This window comes from Letharia lupina (assembly GCF_014066315.1).
Source record: "Letharia lupina isolate WasteWater1 chromosome Unknown contig_13, whole genome shotgun sequence".
Taxonomy (NCBI): Eukaryota; Fungi; Ascomycota; class Lecanoromycetes; order Lecanorales; family Parmeliaceae; genus Letharia; species Letharia lupina.
The window spans coordinates 698,743-718,771 of NW_023502982.1; the positions used below are offsets into that span (position 1 = coordinate 698,743).

The following is a 20,029-nucleotide window of genomic DNA, read 5'->3' on the forward strand; positions in this document are numbered from 1 at the left end:
CCGTCTAGTAAGCCACCATGGAAGAAAGTCCATCCATCTCACGATCGAAGTTCTTGTGTTGGGAGATGTTGAAAGTGTAGACATCGATGAAGTCCTTCGCACCCTTGGCCATGTTGATGGTTTCCTTGAATGACTCAGGCTTCGCTGCTCCAGCAGTGACGACACCGTAGGAGTCGACGACATCGTGACTACCAGCAGCAGAGAAAGTCATACCATCGACCTCACATGCTGTTTTCACAAGGTTCACAGCCTCGCCGGTCGCACCAATGGCCTTGAGATGACCGAACGCTTCACGCACCCCTGGTTTATGATTTCAGAGTCAGTCTTGCTTGTTTGAGAGGGTATAGGGAGCCTTGGAACACGTCTAGAGAGTCAATACTCCCAACACATGTCTCAAGACTTAAGATTTGGTTCAAAAGAGGTAATATGAACTCCGAAAACACGTACAGTGGACCACTCGGCCCTGCTTACGCAGAGTTTCAATGTGAGGACCTCCAGGAATAAAGATGGAATCGAACATGGTAGAGCGCATGCCTTCGAAATGATGGTCTGGCTGAACGCCTTTGCCACCTACAAAAACTCCGGAGTCAGCACTCCTTCTTTATGGAAAAGCCTGGAGCAATGAGACAGCTCGAAGGGATTTAAAGAGCTTTCCATTCTCATAGTATGTCTTGCGAAAACTGGTGCCGAATATGAATCTGTTGACCCAAATATGTACATACCTTTGCTCTCGCCTTCCGCAAGCACAGTCTGGCGCTTGGGGCCAATGACAAAGGGGAAGGCCTTTGCAGCCTTGAGAGCAGCATATACTCCATTGAAGGCGACTGGATCGTAGCCGTCGCCGATGAGGATAGCGACACGTCTACTGGCAATCGTTGGCTTTGGTGCGTTGTAGGCCGTAATGCTTAGACCCGCAGATTGGTTGCCTGCATTCGGCTTGCCTTGTTTAGTTGGCGTGGGCGCACCTGCCTTCTCGGCCACGGCTTGGGCAAGCTCGATGTCAATATCGCAGAGACGCTCGATCATTCTATTATACACGACCGGGTCATCACAGTGGTCGAGTTCAAAGCCTAAGGCGGAGATCAAATGCATCTTCTCAGGCGGGCTTTGGGAGTTCCAGAAAAGTTGAGCTTGCGAGATGTGATCCTTAAATTTTTGAGATTTGAGACGAGTCTTAATTCCCGCCACTTTTTCTGGATGGTCGACATATCCGCCCTCAGAAGGCTTGGCTGGCGGGGCAGACTCCCAGCGGTTTGGCCAGTAGTTGGCTTTGCCCTTAGTAATCGTGTGACGTTTTTGGCCATCCCTGTTTTGGTTCATAACAGGACAGACGGGGCGATTGATGGGAAGCTCTTCCCAATTGATGCCGAGTCTAGAAACCTGAGTATCGAAGTAGGAAAAGTTTCTTCCCTGTAAGAGAGGATCGTCGGAGAAACCTATGCCAGGAACGACATGGCCAGTTGCGAAAGCAGCCTGCTCGGTCTGAGTAAAATACTCATCAACGTTGCGATTAAGTTCAAGCTCTCCAATGTACCTAATCGGTACCATTTCCTCGGGCCAGACTTTGGTCGCATCGAGGATGTCGAAGTCAAAGTCATGTTCCTGTGATTCCTCGAGAGTCTGTATGCCGAACTTCCATGTAGGGAATACTCCCTGACTGATAGCTTCGTAAAGATCTTTCCGGTGAAAATCAGGGTCTTGGCCAGCCAATTTCAACGCCTCATCCCACACAAAGGAATGAACGCCAAGGGTTGGTGTGAAATGGAATTTTACAAAGTGTCTCTCGCCCTTCGCGTTGGTGAGGGTGTAAGTATTGACACCAAACCCTTGCATCATTCTGTAGGACCGAGGGATACCCCGATCTGACATAGCCCACATGAACATATGAGTGGCTTCGGAGTGTAGGTATTGGAAGTCCCAGAAATTGTTGTGGGCGGTCTGGGCCTGCGGAACTTCAACATCTGGTTCAGGCTTCGCCGCGTGGATCAAGTCCGTGAATTTAATGGCGTCCTGAATGAAGAAGACGGGAATGTCGTTGCCCACGATATCCCAATTGCCCTCCTCAGTGTAGAACTTGACGGCAAAGCCTCGCACGTCACGTACTGTATCGGCGCTACCTCGCGACCCAAGGACCGTGGAGAACCGAAGGAAGACTGGTGTGGTTCGGGAAGTGTCTGTCAAAACCCCAGCACTCGTCACGTCTTGGGCGCTTTCGTAGAGCTTGAAGGTTCCGAATGCTCCGGCACCGCGGGCATGGACTACTCGTTCCGGTATACGCTCGTGATCGAATCGGTGTATCTTGACTGCTGGTCAGTAATGTCCTGGGTAGGCCTGCAGACCAGCGCTAACCTTCTCTCGTGCATGACCATCCTCCAACAATGCCGGGCCATACTGATCTTCGGTGGAGACAGTGAGCCAGTGGTCTGTGTCAGACACTTTGCTGCCCCAATCGGTAGTAAGCCTAGCATTGGAGTCATGGGAGTCTTTGGTGTCCTTGGAGATATCGGCAAGCTTCGGATTTTGGAAAGCTGCGCCGTCCATAACCTTCTGAAGACCACTAGAAAGGGTGGAAGCCATCTCGGTCTGCATTAAAAAGAAAATGGTTGGTACAAAAGGGTGTGGAAGAGAGGGAAGACTTGGTTAGCACTAAGACGAAAAAGTCGACTGAGGGTGAAAGAGAAGCATCACTCGAGGTGAGCTGAGCTTGAACATGAAGTGGCGGGAAAGTGATGTAACTGCCAATTTCAATCATGACGTCCAACATGCAATTCCCCATACGGAAAGCATCTATCCGAGGGCCATACTCTGATATGATAATCCAACACCACACCATACCATCAGATACCAGGTATACACCTGTCCGAAAATCTCGTCTAAGTCCGCGTCCAAGAGTCTAGCTTCAGTAATGGTATACCTAGTACTGCTGCGAGCGTACAGAGTAGTATATTGTTTCACGCCATCATCCGAACCCAATCCCCATTCCCGTTCCAATTGCCGCTTTCGAGCCTTTAATGTTGCCCATCACCGTACGCTGTGGGCCTCTCTGGACGACTTTGGTGGTTGCAAAAATCCCTCGTGTCACCAGCAGACCTTAATACAATTGTGCGCTAAGTTACCATGCATGAAATGTGGATTGCCAGGTGAAGCGAACGGTAGGTTGGATATCTAGCGTTGACAAAAGAGTAGAAAGACACAAGAGGAGATCTGGCGGAGCGCTCGTTTTTGTGGAGCTGGTGCAGCCTCGGGCCTATCAACCTGCCGTCTTCTACCAGTGAACTACTCTATTGTTGTAATGTAATGTCACTTCTCTCGCGAGGCTACTCTCCACGTTTAAAGACTCTACCACATGTCTGCCGCATGTCAATCTCCTCCTGTCGTCATGCGAAATGGTACATGGATCAGCCGATATTCGATGCAAATCCCCCTGATGGTACTTGGGGAAGTGAAGTCCGGATAGCTCCAGGATAAGATGCCGCCAAGGTTCTCTCCAAGCTGAATCCTCTGCTTCTCGGCCACGGTGGCTCCCAGCCTCACCCTTGGAACTTATATTCAGATGGCCAAGGTAATTGGCGCTCTTTCTATTTCAAAACTTTCAACGAAACTTGGGTCCGTTCACATCGACAGGATCACCGGCTTTTCGGATGGCCGAGCTGACCATGAGTACAGGCGTTCATGCAAGCCGTTTCAGACCGATGCAAATCAAAAAGGCATCATCCTGAGTGGTGGAATGTAAAGCAAATTCTGCGCCTGGTAGTCTATGTTCATCTATTCACCCAATAGTCATACAACCACACGCTTATTCAGTGGACTACACATAAGCCCCAAGGTCTTACTATCAAGGACGTAGTAGACATGGCAGCTTGGTGCGACGAGCAGGCTTATGCTCATGCTGAACTGCAGGATTCTGAGCCGGCATCTACAAAACCTTTCGATTCCGTGAGGTAAAGGTCTAACTAAGCTTCCTTATTTTGTCGGCTTGTTCACACAGAAAAAGCATGGGACGTTGCACAGGACAGCGCTCGAGATGTTTGGGTACCAAACGCCAGGCATCAAAAGCGCCAAACGCCCGAACACCTTGAACACTCTCAAAAGGATACGATCCGGAAGTGTAGGGTGTAGTACTCTTAAATCGACAGACTAAGAGGTCAGATCCCCATAGTCGGCCTCGCAGCGTCAACCTTTGTGGACGTTTTGTGAATGTTTCGGCTCGTCTTCCGCTCATTGTATTTTTTCCCTTTCTTTCGCCAGCCGGCGTTCTCTCCTCTTTTTGGCCGCCTCTGGCCCAGACTCTGTGTCCAATATGTAATCCCACCATCTAAAGCTGCTCGAATAATTGCCGATAAATTTCTCGTGATGAACATCGTGATGCTCTGCGCCAGCCCAGAATGGTAGGAAGTGATGTAAGCTCCATGGGAATTCGTATCCGCTGTGCGCATCGATGGCTTGGAACAGTCGGCACACAATCCAGATGTACATTGTCAAGATATGAAGTTCGCCGGTTATGGCACACCATAATAACGGAGCGCCCACAGTGCCGAGACCCAAGATCATAACCTCGATGGGCGAAGCGTATTCTGCTGCCAAGCCAAAAGGAGCCGAGTATTGATGGTGGATCTTATGGATGTTCTTGTAGAGCGGGCCCCAATGGAGCGCACGATGCGACCAGTAATGCCAGGTGTCCTCCAACACAAAGAACACAGCGATTTGGTACCTGCGTCTCGGTCAGTGTTCAATAATCCCGAGTCACGATGTGGGCACTTTGTGAGAGGGACCATACAGCATTGTGAGGAGAGAGGGGAAGGGTACGCCGGTAGCAAGCCCGACATACTGAGCCATTGGGTGGAAGAGCCTAGGAAGATCAATAAGTTTCCACACGCGGGGCAATCGGGTTGACAGAGCGTACCATATTTGAGGTAGCTCAACAGTGAAATGAGAAAGCAGAACCAGTTTAGCGCAACTCCATTGTTCTTGTGCTGTTGGAATTTTTTGCTAGCCATGTAGTCAGTCGTCAATACCTTGGGGCTGGATATGCGAAACAACGTTCCATACATTTTGAATCTTGTATTTGTTGAAGTATGAAATGCGGTCTATGATTGCCCATGGAATTGAGCGGCCAAAATAGATGATCTCGTGCATCACGAAGGACATGATACCAGTAGCGAGGACATCATTCTGTAGATAGGCATACCACGCTGCCCACAAGCGTTCCCAAACGTTAAGATGGACATTGTACTTGGTAATTTCATCGAATTGTCCCCAGTAAGTCTCCGCCGGTGAGGAAAAGAGCGATGATGTTGAATTCCTGTTGGGAGCTGTCAGATGGGCGCGTGAGACTTTGAAAGAAGCTGGGACTCACATGGCGAGGAGGCTTGCCAAATAGTAGGCCGTGTCGAGGATAACGAGATGGAAAATTCGGTAGAGCAGTGAGGACAAATGCACTCGAACAATAAATAAAAATGGAAAGGGTTTCAGGGTCCAGGATAACAGTCGGGAACGGAATATTCTAGCGCCAGTGGCGCCACTGAATTCACTGATCGGAAAAATTACATTATGAAATGCCGAAAATGCCAAGAACCTGGCGGATGCCCTAAATAATTGCTCGGACGATGTGGAGAGCGTAGCTGCCACCGATGTTGTGGAAGGGCAACAAAGGGGTTTCTAGAGGTAGTGTAATGTGACGTATAATTGCTCTTGACGGCAAATGGTGCAAGCTCTCCAATATGTCTTTCGTGACAGAGTAAGTCAAACACAACCGTCTAAGTAATGGACCTAGAGTTTCTCGCCCTTGATCTTGGTCTTTAATGTCTTGCAACTTTGGACCGTAGCGATTGCCTTTTGTGGTGACAGCTTGCCTGACTCATTGTTTACATGCTAAGCCGAATCACAGTCACGTCAGCAAAGTCGATGGCCAGCTTGATGCGCTGCAGCTTCCGAGACAGCCCTCCATCCCTTCCTCGCCCGAGCTTCGTTCCGCCTCTGATGAGACTCATGAAGCCGCGGATGTCAGTGGAACTGGCGAACGTGACTTTGAGCTGCCTCGGATTCTGAAGATACAAGCTGCAATTAAGACACTCTCCGCCGCCTCTTCGTCCAGAGCACTGCTTCACCCTGATACAATATGGGTCATCTTGAACCAGACACTCGAAGCATCTGTCCCCAGCAGTGAGGAGGCCAGAGTCAATTCCTCACAAATGCAGGAGCTGGAGTGGCTTTTGGTCAGCAAGGCTACTACGCAGACCTACGGGATAATCTTGAATGCGTTGCTGGACCAGACAACACCCCTAAGCAACGACATAGGATACTGGGATCAAGTTCTAGGTTCCTACAGATATACTGGGTTGTACACCGTTCAGACGTCGCCGATACGTCTTTGGTACTGGGCCAACGACATATACGGCGACGCTTGGCAGCGCCTACAGAATGTTCGAAGTGCTGGTGAAGGTGAAGAAGAAGCGAGAGTGCTGTCGGTATTCGACCGCTGGAGGCAATTCTATAGCTTGGTAAAGGACAGTGTGCGCGATCGTTCTCTGGATGATATGCAGTCAAAGTTCTTGTCGCCCCTGACCATGAGCCGCCTAGAGGCAAGATCGAAGAGAAGCCACCTCAAAAGGCTACGTGAAATGAGCGCAAGTGGGCTAGGAATCCTCATGGACGAGGGTATGATCTTCGACGCGGACGAAGAAGCACCTGTCAGCTTCAAGGATCCATCAGATAGCAAAGAAGAATGGCGAAGTGTTGTCTCAAAAAGTGTCTCATTGATGGAGATCGTTTTACAAAACATCCATATTCTTGAACTTGGAGCCGCCGAGTTTGAGGAGACTGTGTTCATGAGCGTGGACGACGATTCCCAGCCTCCACAGCACGACAGCATGGAAAAGCAGTCTGCCCCGCGAGTTGTACGGCTTGCTAGCCGTCTTCAGGAAATATTATGGCTCCATATGCCCACTCACACCACCACTTCTAAAGCGTTGGCCACAGAGTATGGAAAGCCTTCTCGCCTAGTTCGCTATTGGCTGCCAGGGTTGGCTCTCTTTCTCTCGTCCGGTACCGTGCTCCGCATACTGGTCAACCGGAAGGCAGATATCGTAACTTGGATCCGCGATTTCGGAACGACGTCTATAGATTTCTGGAACAATTGGGTTGTAGAGCCTACGAAGAAGGTTATGAGGACAATACGACATGACAAGGAAAGTGAGATAGCCATAATGAGCAGGGAAAGTCTGAAAGGTGATAGGGACAGCTTGGAACGCATGGTTATTGATTTTGCACGCGACAATCCCAACACTTCCACCGGTCTCCCTCTCACCGATTCAGACATTTCCGTTGTTAGAGCTAAAGTCAGGGAAGGGGATTTGACGCCAGTGCTGAGAGCATACGAGGTATGTAATTTTGGGGATGATTCTTTTCTATAAGGACCTCGGTCTGCGCGGTGAGACAGATCTGGGGAGCTGAAAAAGGGTTTCTCTCCGCTTTCCTGCTTCCCAGGCTTGTTTTCTGAGTCAAATCTTTTTCGTGAACAAGGTATGCTGACTTCGGAATCGTCATTAGAAAGACCTTCGGAAGCCCTTCCTGGGAACAATCAGAGGAGATCTCATTCGCGCACTTCTCATTCAAGTTCAGAAGACTAAGGTCGATGTCGAGCTTGCTGTTAGTGGCATCGATGCCCTCCTCAAGAGCCAAGAATTAGTGTTCGGGTAAATACTTCCCATCGTAGGTAGATTCACCATTAGGCAATGCTAACGAGGATAAAAGATTTGTAGGGTTGGCTCCAGGAATGCTGGTTTCTCTCTCTGTGTCTCGCTGGCTTGGAGATGTATTTGCCGGACGAAAAGGTAAAGTACAGGGCAGAAAAAAGGGCAGCATGATTCGAATTTTGAGGTCAGTACTGGAATGTACACTACTCTGCATCATGTTAAATTCTACTGTAGGAATGTTGATCGGATCCTGAGTGGCTCGACACCGTCGGAAAGTGGAATGTTATCTTACAAAGACCACGGCATGCTATTGTGTGAAGTTCACTTACTCCGACAAAAGGCCCAGCGTGTCCTTCCTGGCGAGATCTACAACGAGTTCCTTGAGGAAGTCAACGACCTTGTTGATCTTCGGACTGGGATTGAACGTCAGACGCGGGTTGTTGAAAGAATTCGGTGGGCATATTCGAAATGGCTCTAGTAATGACATTACGGTGCATGAGCGTCGATCAACAGCATAACCCTGGCTCGGCGTTTGATAGGTGTATTTGCTCTGGACTGCTTCCAAGCAACACGGTGCTATGTAGATGGGATGGGACGACAATATTGAAGATCAGATGTAGATACTTTGTTTCCAGGCTCGAGGTGGATTTTCAAAGAACAATTGACCATTGACAGGTCCCTACCGAATGATTTGGTGGAAGAGCTTGCAATTTTGGATCTCTGAAAAGAGTTGTGTCAACTCGATTGACATTGAGGCACTCAGTCGTTTTGAGCGGTTTTGTAGTTCTTGCGTTAGGTGGTAAATGGCTTGACGCATTGAAGCTGTACGAGTACGAACTTGGCGATAAATTACAATTAGCATGAAACGCTAGTACTAAGTACGTAGCTCATTGTGGTGAATATCTATCAATTTACAACTCATCTCGAACGCCGTCAGCTTGCTTGTCGTCATACTGAGTGCGACAAATCCTTCAAAAGGAACAACGATCCTGTACGCCACGACACAGAGGCCTCGGTCTACCAGCGCTGTACTACTGCTATCTTTGTTTGAGGTAGAGCTTCCTCAAGCATACATATTCTCCAGCACCCTTCGCCGGCAAAAGCATGGCCGGTACTCGGAATTACGACTTTCTTGTAAGTCGTAACTGGCGCCGATCCTTCATTCGAGACTTGTACAAAGCACGGCACTGACAGCCTTCAGATCAAACTTCTCCTCATTGGCGACTCAGGCGTTGGAAAATCATGCTGTCTCCTTCGGTTCAGCGAAGATTCCTTTACACCATCCTTCATTACTACCATAGGAATCGACTTCAAGATTCGAACAATTGAGTTGGACGGCAAAAGGGTGAAGCTACAGATATGGGACACTGCGGGGCAAGAAAGGTTCAGGACCATCACCACGGCATACTATAGAGGTGCAATGGGCATCTTGCTGGTATATGATGTCACGGATGAGCGGTCATTCAATAGTAGGATTTATGTATCCATTTTCTGGAAAGCAAGCTGACATATGTCAGACATCCGGACCTGGTTCTCTAATGTCGAGCAACACGCGACTGAGGGCGTTAACAAGATCTTGATTGGGAACAAGTGTGATTGGGAAGAGAAGAGGGTGGTGTCAGTAGAAAGAGGGCAGCAATTAGCAGATGAGCTGGGCATACCGTTCATGGAGGTTTCAGCAAAGAGCAACATCAACGTGGAGAAGGCTTTCTACAGCCTCGCCGCGGACATCAAGAAGAGGATTATCGATACTTCGAAAAATGATCAGGCGCCTGCACAGGGCGTTAACGTGTCGGATCAGAATAACAGCATAGGCTCGATGGGTGGAAAATGCTGCTGAAGTGGAAGAGCTAGCGCTGATGGTCAGTGGCACGTTTTCTATGACGCTAGCGTTTGATATCTTGTGCAGACCTCGTTGAACGGCGTGAAGGTTTGGGTCTGGATTGGTTTCTTCAACGTCAGATATTCCCCAGAACATGTTGCATCGGATTTCACAATATCACCTACGATTATGGTTGAATGAAAGATGTTCCCGGTCATTACACGCTACTCACAAATCCTGCTCCTACTCTAAAAAGCATACATGACCTACTAACCTACGAGCATCATACGTATACGCAGACGGCATTAAGATTCCAGAGAATAATCAATGAATGCCTCCATTGTTATATTTCAATAGCCAGAAATATCTGTTTCTATATAATGATCTATTGCGAAGTGTGTAAAGTATACGCTTCGCCATAGAGTAGAGTTAGCCAGCAAGGCATTCGAGAAATCGATCCCGCGCTCAGGCATGCTGCGAGAAAAACATTGACAGTTTAGCAGGACGAGACTTAGAAAAAATGTCAATCTAGGTGAACAGGCATTGGATTTCCCAGTCAGTATTCCTTGTTCTGTGATCTTCAGCATAAATAGTCAATCCCTTCTAGATTGTACCCACAAGAGGGTGCAAAGTTGGAATTTGGGAGCTCGTAGGACTGCCACTTCTAACAGCTTGCCCTTTCCCCCTTCTCTTCATATGCCAGGTCCCAGGAAGTCTTACCTTGGTCTATTATCTCCCAACAGAAAAGTCCAGTATTCTCAATATAGATGCATGAGCTCTTAGATAGGTCTATGGCACACTTAAAATACATCTTCCCTCCACATCCACGACTTCGACGTGCAGAATTCTTTATCCTTACACGGTGGAGCTTCGTGCTACATATTCTCTATGATTTAAGATCTGGACCTCGGGCATTCCTTGTCATGCACCCAGAATGACGTCTCTAATGCAAGGTAATGTTCCGATATCCACCATGCTTGATCTAAACAGCGGATCCCAAGCCGGCACACTATCCCCTTCCGCGTCCATATCGACCTCGACTCCTGCTACGGCTCCGATCGCTATAGCTGGAAAAGCTGGAGTAGCTAGGACTCCTTCTTCTCCTGCCTCCCCTCGGTGGCGGTGGGCTGTCTCGACGTCCGTAGTTTCGGCTTCTACGTGGGGGAGACCGGGTCCTCGATCTGGAAGAATAGGACCGTGAGCGTGTTCTCGGTGATCTGGAACGAGAGAATGAGCGCGGCCGGTATGTGTCTGAATCGCGATCTCTCGGGGCTGGACGGCCTCCATACCTCCTTTGTGGTGAGCCTCTTCTTGGGGGTTGCGGAGAGCGATATCTTCCACCGCCAGGGGGTCCATAGTTAAGCGGGGGGGGTCCTCCTCGATATCTGCCAGGCGGAGGTGCGCGTGCCTCGAAGCGATCATAAGGAGGAGCACCTCTACGAGGTGGAGGCGGCGACCGTGAGAACTTACGGCGAGGAAGGACGATCGAGACATTGATGATTGCACCGTCTAGCTGGGCTTCATGCATATGAGCAATTGCAGCTTCAGCATGTGGGGTGTCAGTGTATACAATGTAAGCGGTGCCACGATTGGCCATGACTAAGTCTCTCAGCTTCAGGTTTCAAAAGAAAGCACGGGGTACTATACACTGCCTGTTCATGGGTAGGTCAAGCTCCCGGATAGAGCCATATGCACCAAATATCTCTCGTAGATGGCCTTCATTGACGTTTTTCGTAAGCTTCTCCACCACAATCTATGCAACGTAAGTTTTAGGGTATGCCGTAGACGAGTTTGCGATCGCCTAAGGTACCTTTGAGCTTTTGGGTAGTAGGGAGCCATGGCTTGGAGATCGCGTGTAACTGGGGTCTCTATATCGTCGTCCAGCTCGGCCTTCGCTCCTACTCCTCGACGCACTCCTTGTTGGACTTCTGCTGCGTTCCTTCCCATTTCTAACTCCATTCCGTTTATCGCCTTGAGCTGATGATGTTCGGCTTGGCGTTCTTGACCTTGATCTAGAGCGAGGCGAGATGGTGCGGCGAGGTGCAGACCTCGTCCGGGAAGGAGTTTGGGATTTGGCGAACGCAGAAGTTTGGTGACGTGATCGCGTTCTGCCTCTTTCAGGAGACACGGAAGGCATGTTGGGCAGAACTGGCAGGATTCTCGGACCTCGTAGCATTAATTGAAATGAGTATGCATGATTCCTTCAATAAACTTACTCATAAGGTTTTGTAACGGATGCTGACTACTCATAAATTACATGATCGCGCTAATATAGGTATCAACCAAAAATACATAGAGTTAAGCATATGTGGGAGAATGGTGAAATCGCAATGCAGAACAGGCTCACCATTAATCCAGGGTGGATTTGGACATGGGCTTCAAGCCTGGGACCTGAAACCAGAATACGTCCACACGAAATCGTTGGGCGACCTTTTCCGGATTCTTGTCCAATTGGTGTCACCTCCCTGCTCCCCATGCCTCGTACTTCCTCACCATTTCCGGAGTGACGGATCGCTTTACTGTAGCCAAAGCAGTACTCAATTGCTTCTGACTGACTCGCCGTTTTTCTTTCGATTGTATCTGCTCCTCAAAAGCAATGTAGCTAGCCTGCTCGCAGATTTTCACTATTTCCGCCCCAGTAAAGCCCTCGGTCATTTCTGACAACGCCATTACGTCGACATCGTCTGAGAGAGACACGGGAGTCTGCATCTGTAGAATGGCTCGCCTGGCCTCCAAGTCTGGTAGTCCAACGTACAGGGTCTCCGAAAGCCTACCAGCACGGATGAGAGCTGGATCGAGTAGTTCTGGTTTGTTGGTAGCTGCAAGGACGAATACGCCCTTGAGCTCCTCAACGCCATCCAGCTCGTTCAACAGCGTAGTAACAGTATGAATGCCTCCTTGTTGGCTCTTGTCCCTCGCAGCACCTACGGCGTCGATCTCGTCAAAGAAGATGATGCTAGGACTGGCAGCACGAGCTTTGCCGAAGACTTCGCGCACTGCACGCTCAGTCTCTCCAACGTACATGCTCAACAGTTCTGCGCCTCTAACTGCAATGAAGTTCAGCCCTGACTCTGTAGCAGTCGCCCTGGCGGTCATGGTTTTAGAACACCCAGGAGGGCCATATAAGAGAAGACCTTTCTTTGCTTTGAGTCCGGACTGCTTCATTTCATCGGGGTACTATGGAAAACATCAGCAATTGTTGCTGAGAGGGTGCGATGGTGCAATATAAATTCTACCTTGACCGGCCACACCAATGCCTGTTGAATACGCTTCTTCACCTCGTGTTGCCCTCCAATATCACTCCATTTGGTTTCCGGGATCTCCAAGAATATTTCTTGCATCACTGTAGGCCGAATGTTTGCTAAGGCGCTGGTGAACGCGTCCTCCATACTTTCAAGCAAAGCTTGTGGCTCGGTTGGACGACAATCAAAGTCTCCAATTCTCGACTCGGATGCTCTATCTTGAGCTCGTGTTGTCTTCATTGCTTGGCGTAGCAACTTTTTAAGGTCTGCTCCAACAAATCCGTGTGTACGTGCAGCTATCCTTTCCAAGGTCGAATCAGCTTTGTCTTTCGGTAACTTACACAGGACCTTCAGTATTTCCGCACGCGATTTTGAGTCAGGGATTGGTATCTCGATCTCCAAGTCGAGTCGCCCTACTCGTCTCAGATCTTGATTGATCTCTGTGAGACTGCGGGTGGCTCCAATAGCAAGTGTCTGCGTCTCATCGAGTCGGTCAAGCTGCCGAGACAGAATCTGCCCTATGTTCACGGATCGTGCAAGATCCGTTGGATTTTGTTTACCAGCGATAGATTCCAGGTGGTCAATAATGATAACACTAGGCTGACAACCCAGGGCCTTAGAGAAAATTTGGGGAATGGCTGTTTCGTTTTCACCAAGCTGCTGACTGCCGTCTGTAATGTCAATGTGGAATGCCCTCCGCCAACCGGCCTCGCAAATCTTGCGGAGAACCATACTTTTACCGGTACCAGGAGCGCCATGAAGAAGAATGCCACCTTGACATGTTCGAAAGAAAAGAGGCATTTTTGCGTATTTTTCGGGAGGGTGGCTGTACACACTAACTTCGTCATTCAAAAGCTCGATTTGCTTGTCTAAGCCGCCAACTCCTTCGCTGGGAACAACAAGCAAGCTCTTGCCCCACTCAAAGCTGTTGGCTCTCTTGGAATGGCCATCTTTCAGACAGACTGTGCAGCTCGGTCGTGCACGATAGAGCATCTGGTCAGCAGACGAGTTGATGCTTTGTATCCGGTATGATCTTCTTTCATCGTTGGCTTCCACGCGGTCAAAGGTCATACCTGGAGCCAGTATCTCTGCCTTGCACAAGTAATGCTTAAGTCGCCACGCCCAATGAGAACGTTCATCCTCGTCAGGGTTCGGGGGAGTTGATTGTGATTCATTTTGCGGAATCTCGCATAGAGTAATCTCATCTGCATCTGTAATCGCTACGTCGCCACGGCGAATGGAAATTCGACTGTCAAGCTTTAAGCCGTAGAGAATCTGAAGAGCCTTCGAAGTTTGCACCACGTCGTCCTTGATTTTTTCGGTCGCGGGCCAGACAACAGCCGGTCGAGTTGACAGTTGATGAAGAGTTACTATGTGGCAAACATCGCCAGCATGAAGTTTATGTAGTAGAAGTTGTGCGGGCGACAGAAAAATTCGGAAAACATCCTTTGTGTCTTCACGTGAAGAAGGCCGCACCTTGTATTCGGGCTCCTTCATAGTCCCTCACAGTGAGGCTCTTACGATGATGAGATGCTATTTTTGTTCTCAAACTTCTTCCACGAATAGCAATGTCGAGCGATGATATCTTCGAACTCTAGGCTCTTTGAAGCGATTGCCTACCGTAGAAATCAGTAGTTGGCTGGGTTCTATACGATACATGATGCACCAAACCTGGTCCCAATACTTACAGACGATTCTTAGTCGGCCTTCGGCCTTCTAAAAGTTCTACCGGGACGGTTACCCCTATATTCTTAGGGCCCCTTCGGTAACCACATATTTTCAAATATGCCAACATATTTTCAAATTAGCGTACTACATATACACGGTTTCGTTCGATAATCATATTTTCATTTATTAGATCATATTTCGTATTGAAAATAAGTAAATTATAGGTTAATCTATAATTTGAGATCTAATATACGCTAAGTATATAGAAATAATAGACATTTATAACTGTAATAGCGATATTTTTCATTTTCACGATTGATAACCGCATTTCATAACTGTAATAGCTATATTTCAGTTATGAATAACTCTCTATTTAAAGAGATAGCTATAAATATCGTTCTTATTACTACTTAATACTATTCTTCTCATTATAATAATTAAATACGAAGAATATCTATTCTATCTAACTATGTCTATATTAAAGAAATTCTAAATAGCTATTCTATAGTTATATAAAGTACTTTTTATATATCTTTCTATATATTAATAGATAAGAAAATATTTATTCTTAATAAGAAAGAATTTTTCGACTATTCTATATTCGATTCTTACTTAATAAGATTATAGAGTTATTAAATGAAATCGTATATATATTTTATATATTTTTAAGTATCTATTAATACTATTTTAAGTCTACGTTTTATTTACTAAGAGATAAGATAATATATATTAGTATATTTTAAGAATATATAATTATCGAAGACTTAAAGAAACTCTTAATTATTTAGAGAGAGAAAATTTTCGTAAGTATCTCTCTCTCGAAGATTAAAAAATAAAACTTCTAAAATAACTTTATAACGATAGATTATAATTTTCTAAAAACTTTAGAATTATTAGAAGATATAATAAAGAGTATATATCTTAATCTTTAGAATATTCTATTTATCTACTATATAGTAAAATAAAAATCTATTAAATTCTTAAGATTTTTTTAATAAGTCTTAACGATTATAGAAAAGTCGAGATAACTTTTTAATATAGAATATATATTCTTAATTTATATTATATCTTACGATATCTAAATTAAAATCTTCTAAAATACTTAAAATAAATTATTTAATATTATAAGAAAGATTAAGAATTATAAAGAAATTTAATAATTTTTAATTTTTAATTTTCGAGAGAAGATAATTATAAAAACTATTCTATTTTTTTAATAATTAAGAATATAATTACGATATATTAAGATTTTATCTCGTCTTAGAGCTAGAGTTAACTAGCGTAACTTAATATTATATATATCTATTCTATAGATATATAAAAGAATTAATATCTATATATTATACTAGAAATTATATAGCTTAATTATTATTTTTCTTAATAAATATAAAAGTATTAGAAAATAAAAAGGTTCTTATAAATATCTTTTTCTTAAAAATTAAAAATTAAGATTTCTTAAATAGCTTTATAATTATAATTTTTTATAATCTATATTTTTACTACTTTTATTTATAACATTAATTTATTAATTATTAAAATCTTAAAAGATTTTAATTTAAATATTATAAGATATAATATATATTAAGAATATTTATTTTATATTAAAAAACTATCTCGACGATATTATAAATATAAAGATTTTTTAAAGATCTTAAGAATTTAATAGATTTCTATTTTATTATATAGTATAAGTGTTAAGAAATAGTTCTTAATATTATAATATTGATGTGGTGTAAAGATGTTTTATTATCTATGTGGTCTACAGGCAGATATGTGCGGTGCCAAGCCTACGCTAGTGGCCCTATGAGTATCCCTGAGGCATCTCATAACAATTGCCCACAAAAAACAGAGAAAGGTTATATCCTCATGGCAAGAAGTAAGCATATATAAATGAGTGAGTTTTCGAAATGTTGGAAACGAATGGAGACACCAGGCTAATTAGTGGTGTGAATCCCATAAGTTCTTCTGCCGCAGCGAAGCCCTTCGAATAGTATCGGAGTAAGACATTAGACGGTTTCAATTCGTTCAAATATATATCGTTCGATCTTCCTCTTAATCTTCCTCCTATAGTAGCTTAATTGACTATAATGATTTGGCTGCGATCGACGCAGTAGGTCCTCCTCTTGTGTGCTTATTGCAGTGATGTACTATAATGTGATATTGTCTAGGCATGTGGAGATAGTAGGCCAAATCGTAGTGGTGTTCTCCGTTTGCTGAGTGATAATTTGATACGGGATCGTGGAGAGCTGAGCCATGTTCTTGATGATGGTGGCTTTGTTGCCGCTTGGTTTCTTCGCAGTGTTCTCCGCAATTGCCTGTAGTGGTTCCTCCTCTTGCTCAATTAAGTGCTCTGGCTGAATAACTAACTGAGTAACTAGCTGAGTAGCTGGCTGAGTGGATTGATGTAAGACCGTGAAGAGCAGGCCTGTTGTGTCACTGCTGCTACTGACTATCTCCGTAATTCTCTCCATACTACATTATTCCTTCTTGAATTGTTAACGAAACTCATTGCGTAGTTGACCCATTTTAGTTCTTATTTTAATTCTTATTACAGTTCTTATTTCAATTCTAAATAAGTTTATTTCAGTTCTTAGCATATCTTAAAATAGAGTCATTATACTCTAAAGCTAATCGTTCGAGATATCGAGAATAAATGAGCTAAAATCGAAAGTAGTTATAGTAATAGTCTATTAAAAGATTTATTACTTATATTTATTTACGTATAGTAACTCTACGTAATAGACTAAGTTACTAATAAATAAGCGATATAAATATTAAGATAGATAGAGGCGTAGCGTAACTAATTAGTATTATAAATAAGCGAATAAATTTAATAAACTTCTATTAAATAATCTTTAGATATTACTATTATTTATTAAGAAATAATTCTTAATATTATAATATTAATATAATATAAAGATATTTTATTATCTATATAGTTTATAAATAGATATATACGATACTAAGCCTACGCTAATAGCTCTATAAGTATTTCTAAGACATCTTATAATAATAAGTTTAAGTTTATAAATTAAAATTAAAATCTATTTTTTTAATTAGAGCTATCGAAAAAAAAAAAAACTTTAATAAGCGATATTTAAATTCTTTATCTTAAAATAATTATAAAATTAAATTTTAAAATTCTTAAATTATTAAAATACGTAAATTATACTTTATAAATTAAAAAAAATTAAGAAATTTTAATAGAAAATAAAAAAGTTATTTTAAATTTAGATAATAATTACTTATTTTTTTAATTAAAGCTATCGAGCGAACTTTAATAAGCGATATTTAAATTTCTTATTATCTAATAATTATAAGATTAAATTTTAAACTTTTAAATTATTAAAATATATAAATTATTCTTTATTATTTAAAAAAAATCGAAATTTTTTAATAGAAAATAAAAGAGTTATTTTAAATTTAAATAATATATATATATATTTAATAAGAGAGCGTAAGAGAGCTAGCGAGCTAACTTAAATAGTTTAGTTAAAAAGCGTAATAACTTTAAATTTATATTTAACTATATATATAAAATTAAAAATTTAATTATATTCTATCTTATTCTTTTATATATACTAACGAGTATTATAAATTATATTTATAGTAGAAGCTAGGGGCTAATAGCTTGATATAGCTTAATACTAAGATATATTTAGATAACTAGATTTTATAGAGAAGAATCATCTTTTTACTACTTAAGAAATGTCTTTCTTAGAAAACGTCTTTCTTAGAAATGAGATTTCTAAGAATCTTATATTATCTTAATAGTAATAGTAATATCTATATAGTAGCAGCCATTATATAATAGCTTACTGCTAGAAATTAATAGAGTCCTTTATTAATACTAGATTAATTTGAAGTTAAGAATTCTTATACTTCTTAAATAAAAATAAAGAATCTTTATATTTTTTTATCTTTCGCTACTTCTATATACTCGTTAAGCTAGCTTTTTATAATATAGTTATTTAGATCTAGTAGTTATAAGATTTAATCATCTTCGATTATTAAGTAAGCTTTCTTATTAATAAAACTACTTAAAGAATTATTTAATATCTTATTAAGAATATTTTTAGATCTATTAAATTAATATTATTATCATTAAGAGAATAACGAGTACGATCTTATTTTTTATTACTTAATTTATTTTTCTAATAGATTTAACTAGAAAATTAGATAATCGATTATACTACTTTAAGAATAATACTTTATTTCTTTCAAAAATCTATAACTTAGAAACGCTATCTTTTCGATTCCCTATCTATTAATAATACTTTAAAAGTAGAAAAATATATCTCTTTAGATTAAGCTATAGATATCTCGTCTATTAAATCTTTAAATAGTAATCTTTAATTTACTACTAAGTTTAGCGATTTATAATATCATTTATTAAAAATCTTAAATATCTTTATTAATAAGATTATTTATTATCGTAATAATAGCAAAATAGTAGATAAAGAATTTAAAATAAATCTCTAAGTTATTAATATAGAAGTAATTATTATTAATACTATTAATCGCTATATAAGAAATTATTTAAATCTAGAATCTTCTAGCCCGCTAGATTCGCTAGAAAATCTAAAAGATTTAAAAATACTAAGATAGAATATTATTAATAAAAGTAATAAACTCTATTTTCTTAATAGCGATATTAAATTCTTTAATTTTTTCTATAATAGTAAATCTTCTAATACGATAATAGACATAGAGTATATTAAGAAAAAAACCTATTTTTAAGATATTATTATCTTTATTAATAGAATTAAAAATATTATAAGAGTTAAGAGTATAGAGCTACTATAAAATAATCTATAGATTTATCTTTAAGGCGAAGTACTTAAATAATATATATATTAGCTTACTAATAATAAGAAGCGTTTATTAATTTATAATAATAATATTAAAAAATAAAGTATTACTTTATTTAAGAGATTTAGACTTATTAAAATATTAGAAATAGCTATTATTATTAAGAAAAGATATATATTTAATAATATAATAAGATATCGTAAGCTATATAAATATATTATAATTATTATTAGAGTTACTAAAATAGTAAAGCTTAATAATAAGTATAATTAGCTTAATATTATCTAAAACGATCTTAATATCGAATTTCAGTCTAATATAAATTCACTTACTATTTAAATTACGCTAAATTAATTTTTTATAATTATAAATATAAAAAAGAATTAATAGTAAATAAAGGCTTTAAGGATAACGAAGCTTAGTATAAGTAATGCTTTTTATATATTAAATCTATTTTATAGAGATAATCTTAGTTAATATAATTAAGTAAGAGACATACCTAACTAACCTACGAACTCTAGTTTCTAGAATTTCAATTAGTTACAACAGCAATCTTTAGCTTTTCTCAATTAATAGGATTATTAATACTACGAAGTACATTCTTATAGATCTATACTTTCTAGAAAATCTAGAAAGTATAAAAGAAGCTACTTTTATTAAAATATAGATAAAGATTTATTTAATAAATAACTTTAAGATTAATATATTAATCGAAATGAATATTCTTATATTATATAAGTTTCTATTAGATTATAAATTATAGTTTATTATTATAGATAGTTATTAGAATA

The 20,029-nt window shown here is 41.5% G+C and overlaps 6 protein-coding genes across 6 annotated transcripts; 2 read left to right on the forward strand and 4 right to left on the reverse strand.

The window, feature by feature from the left end:
* Window positions 1–4: 4 nt before the first annotated feature.
* HO133_001700 (uncharacterized protein) lies at window positions 5–2,589 on the reverse strand (the record flags this gene model as incomplete). Its single annotated transcript, XM_037292628.1, has 4 exons — window positions 5–300; window positions 448–570; window positions 723–2,298; window positions 2,350–2,589. The coding sequence occupies 4 exons, from the start codon at window positions 2,587–2,589 to the stop codon at window positions 5–7; spliced, it is 2,235 nt and encodes a 744-aa protein (XP_037151167.1).
* Window positions 2,590–4,218: 1,629 nt separating this feature from the next.
* On the reverse strand, window positions 4,219–5,148 carry HO133_001701 (uncharacterized protein; the record flags this gene model as incomplete). Its single annotated transcript, XM_037292629.1, has 4 exons — window positions 4,219–4,711; window positions 4,778–4,849; window positions 4,904–4,989; window positions 5,050–5,148. The coding sequence occupies 4 exons, from the start codon at window positions 5,146–5,148 to the stop codon at window positions 4,219–4,221; spliced, it is 750 nt and encodes a 249-aa protein (XP_037151168.1).
* A 572-nt stretch (window positions 5,149–5,720) lies between these two features.
* Window positions 5,721–8,172, forward strand: HO133_001702 (uncharacterized protein; the record flags this gene model as incomplete). Its single annotated transcript, XM_037292630.1, has 5 exons — window positions 5,721–5,737; window positions 5,888–7,379; window positions 7,549–7,694; window positions 7,753–7,878; window positions 7,929–8,172. 5 exons carry the CDS (start codon window positions 5,721–5,723, stop codon window positions 8,170–8,172), a joined length of 2,025 nt encoding a protein of 674 aa, XP_037151169.1.
* Window positions 8,173–8,798: 626 nt separating this feature from the next.
* HO133_001703 (uncharacterized protein) lies at window positions 8,799–9,534 on the forward strand (the record flags this gene model as incomplete). The annotated part of the gene is made up of 3 exons (XM_037292631.1): window positions 8,799–8,828; window positions 8,896–9,163; window positions 9,212–9,534. 3 exons carry the CDS (start codon window positions 8,799–8,801, stop codon window positions 9,532–9,534), a joined length of 621 nt encoding a protein of 206 aa, XP_037151170.1.
* Window positions 9,535–10,437: 903 nt separating this feature from the next.
* Window positions 10,438–11,653, reverse strand: HO133_001704 (uncharacterized protein; the record flags this gene model as incomplete). Its single annotated transcript, XM_037292632.1, has 4 exons — window positions 10,438–10,952; window positions 10,987–11,115; window positions 11,164–11,269; window positions 11,327–11,653. 4 exons carry the CDS (start codon window positions 11,651–11,653, stop codon window positions 10,438–10,440), a joined length of 1,077 nt encoding a protein of 358 aa, XP_037151171.1.
* Window positions 11,654–11,973: 320 nt separating this feature from the next.
* On the reverse strand, window positions 11,974–14,255 carry HO133_001705 (uncharacterized protein; the record flags this gene model as incomplete). The annotated part of the gene is made up of 2 exons (XM_037292633.1): window positions 11,974–12,693; window positions 12,753–14,255. The coding sequence occupies 2 exons, from the start codon at window positions 14,253–14,255 to the stop codon at window positions 11,974–11,976; spliced, it is 2,223 nt and encodes a 740-aa protein (XP_037151172.1).
* Window positions 14,256–20,029: the final 5,774 nt, after the last annotated feature.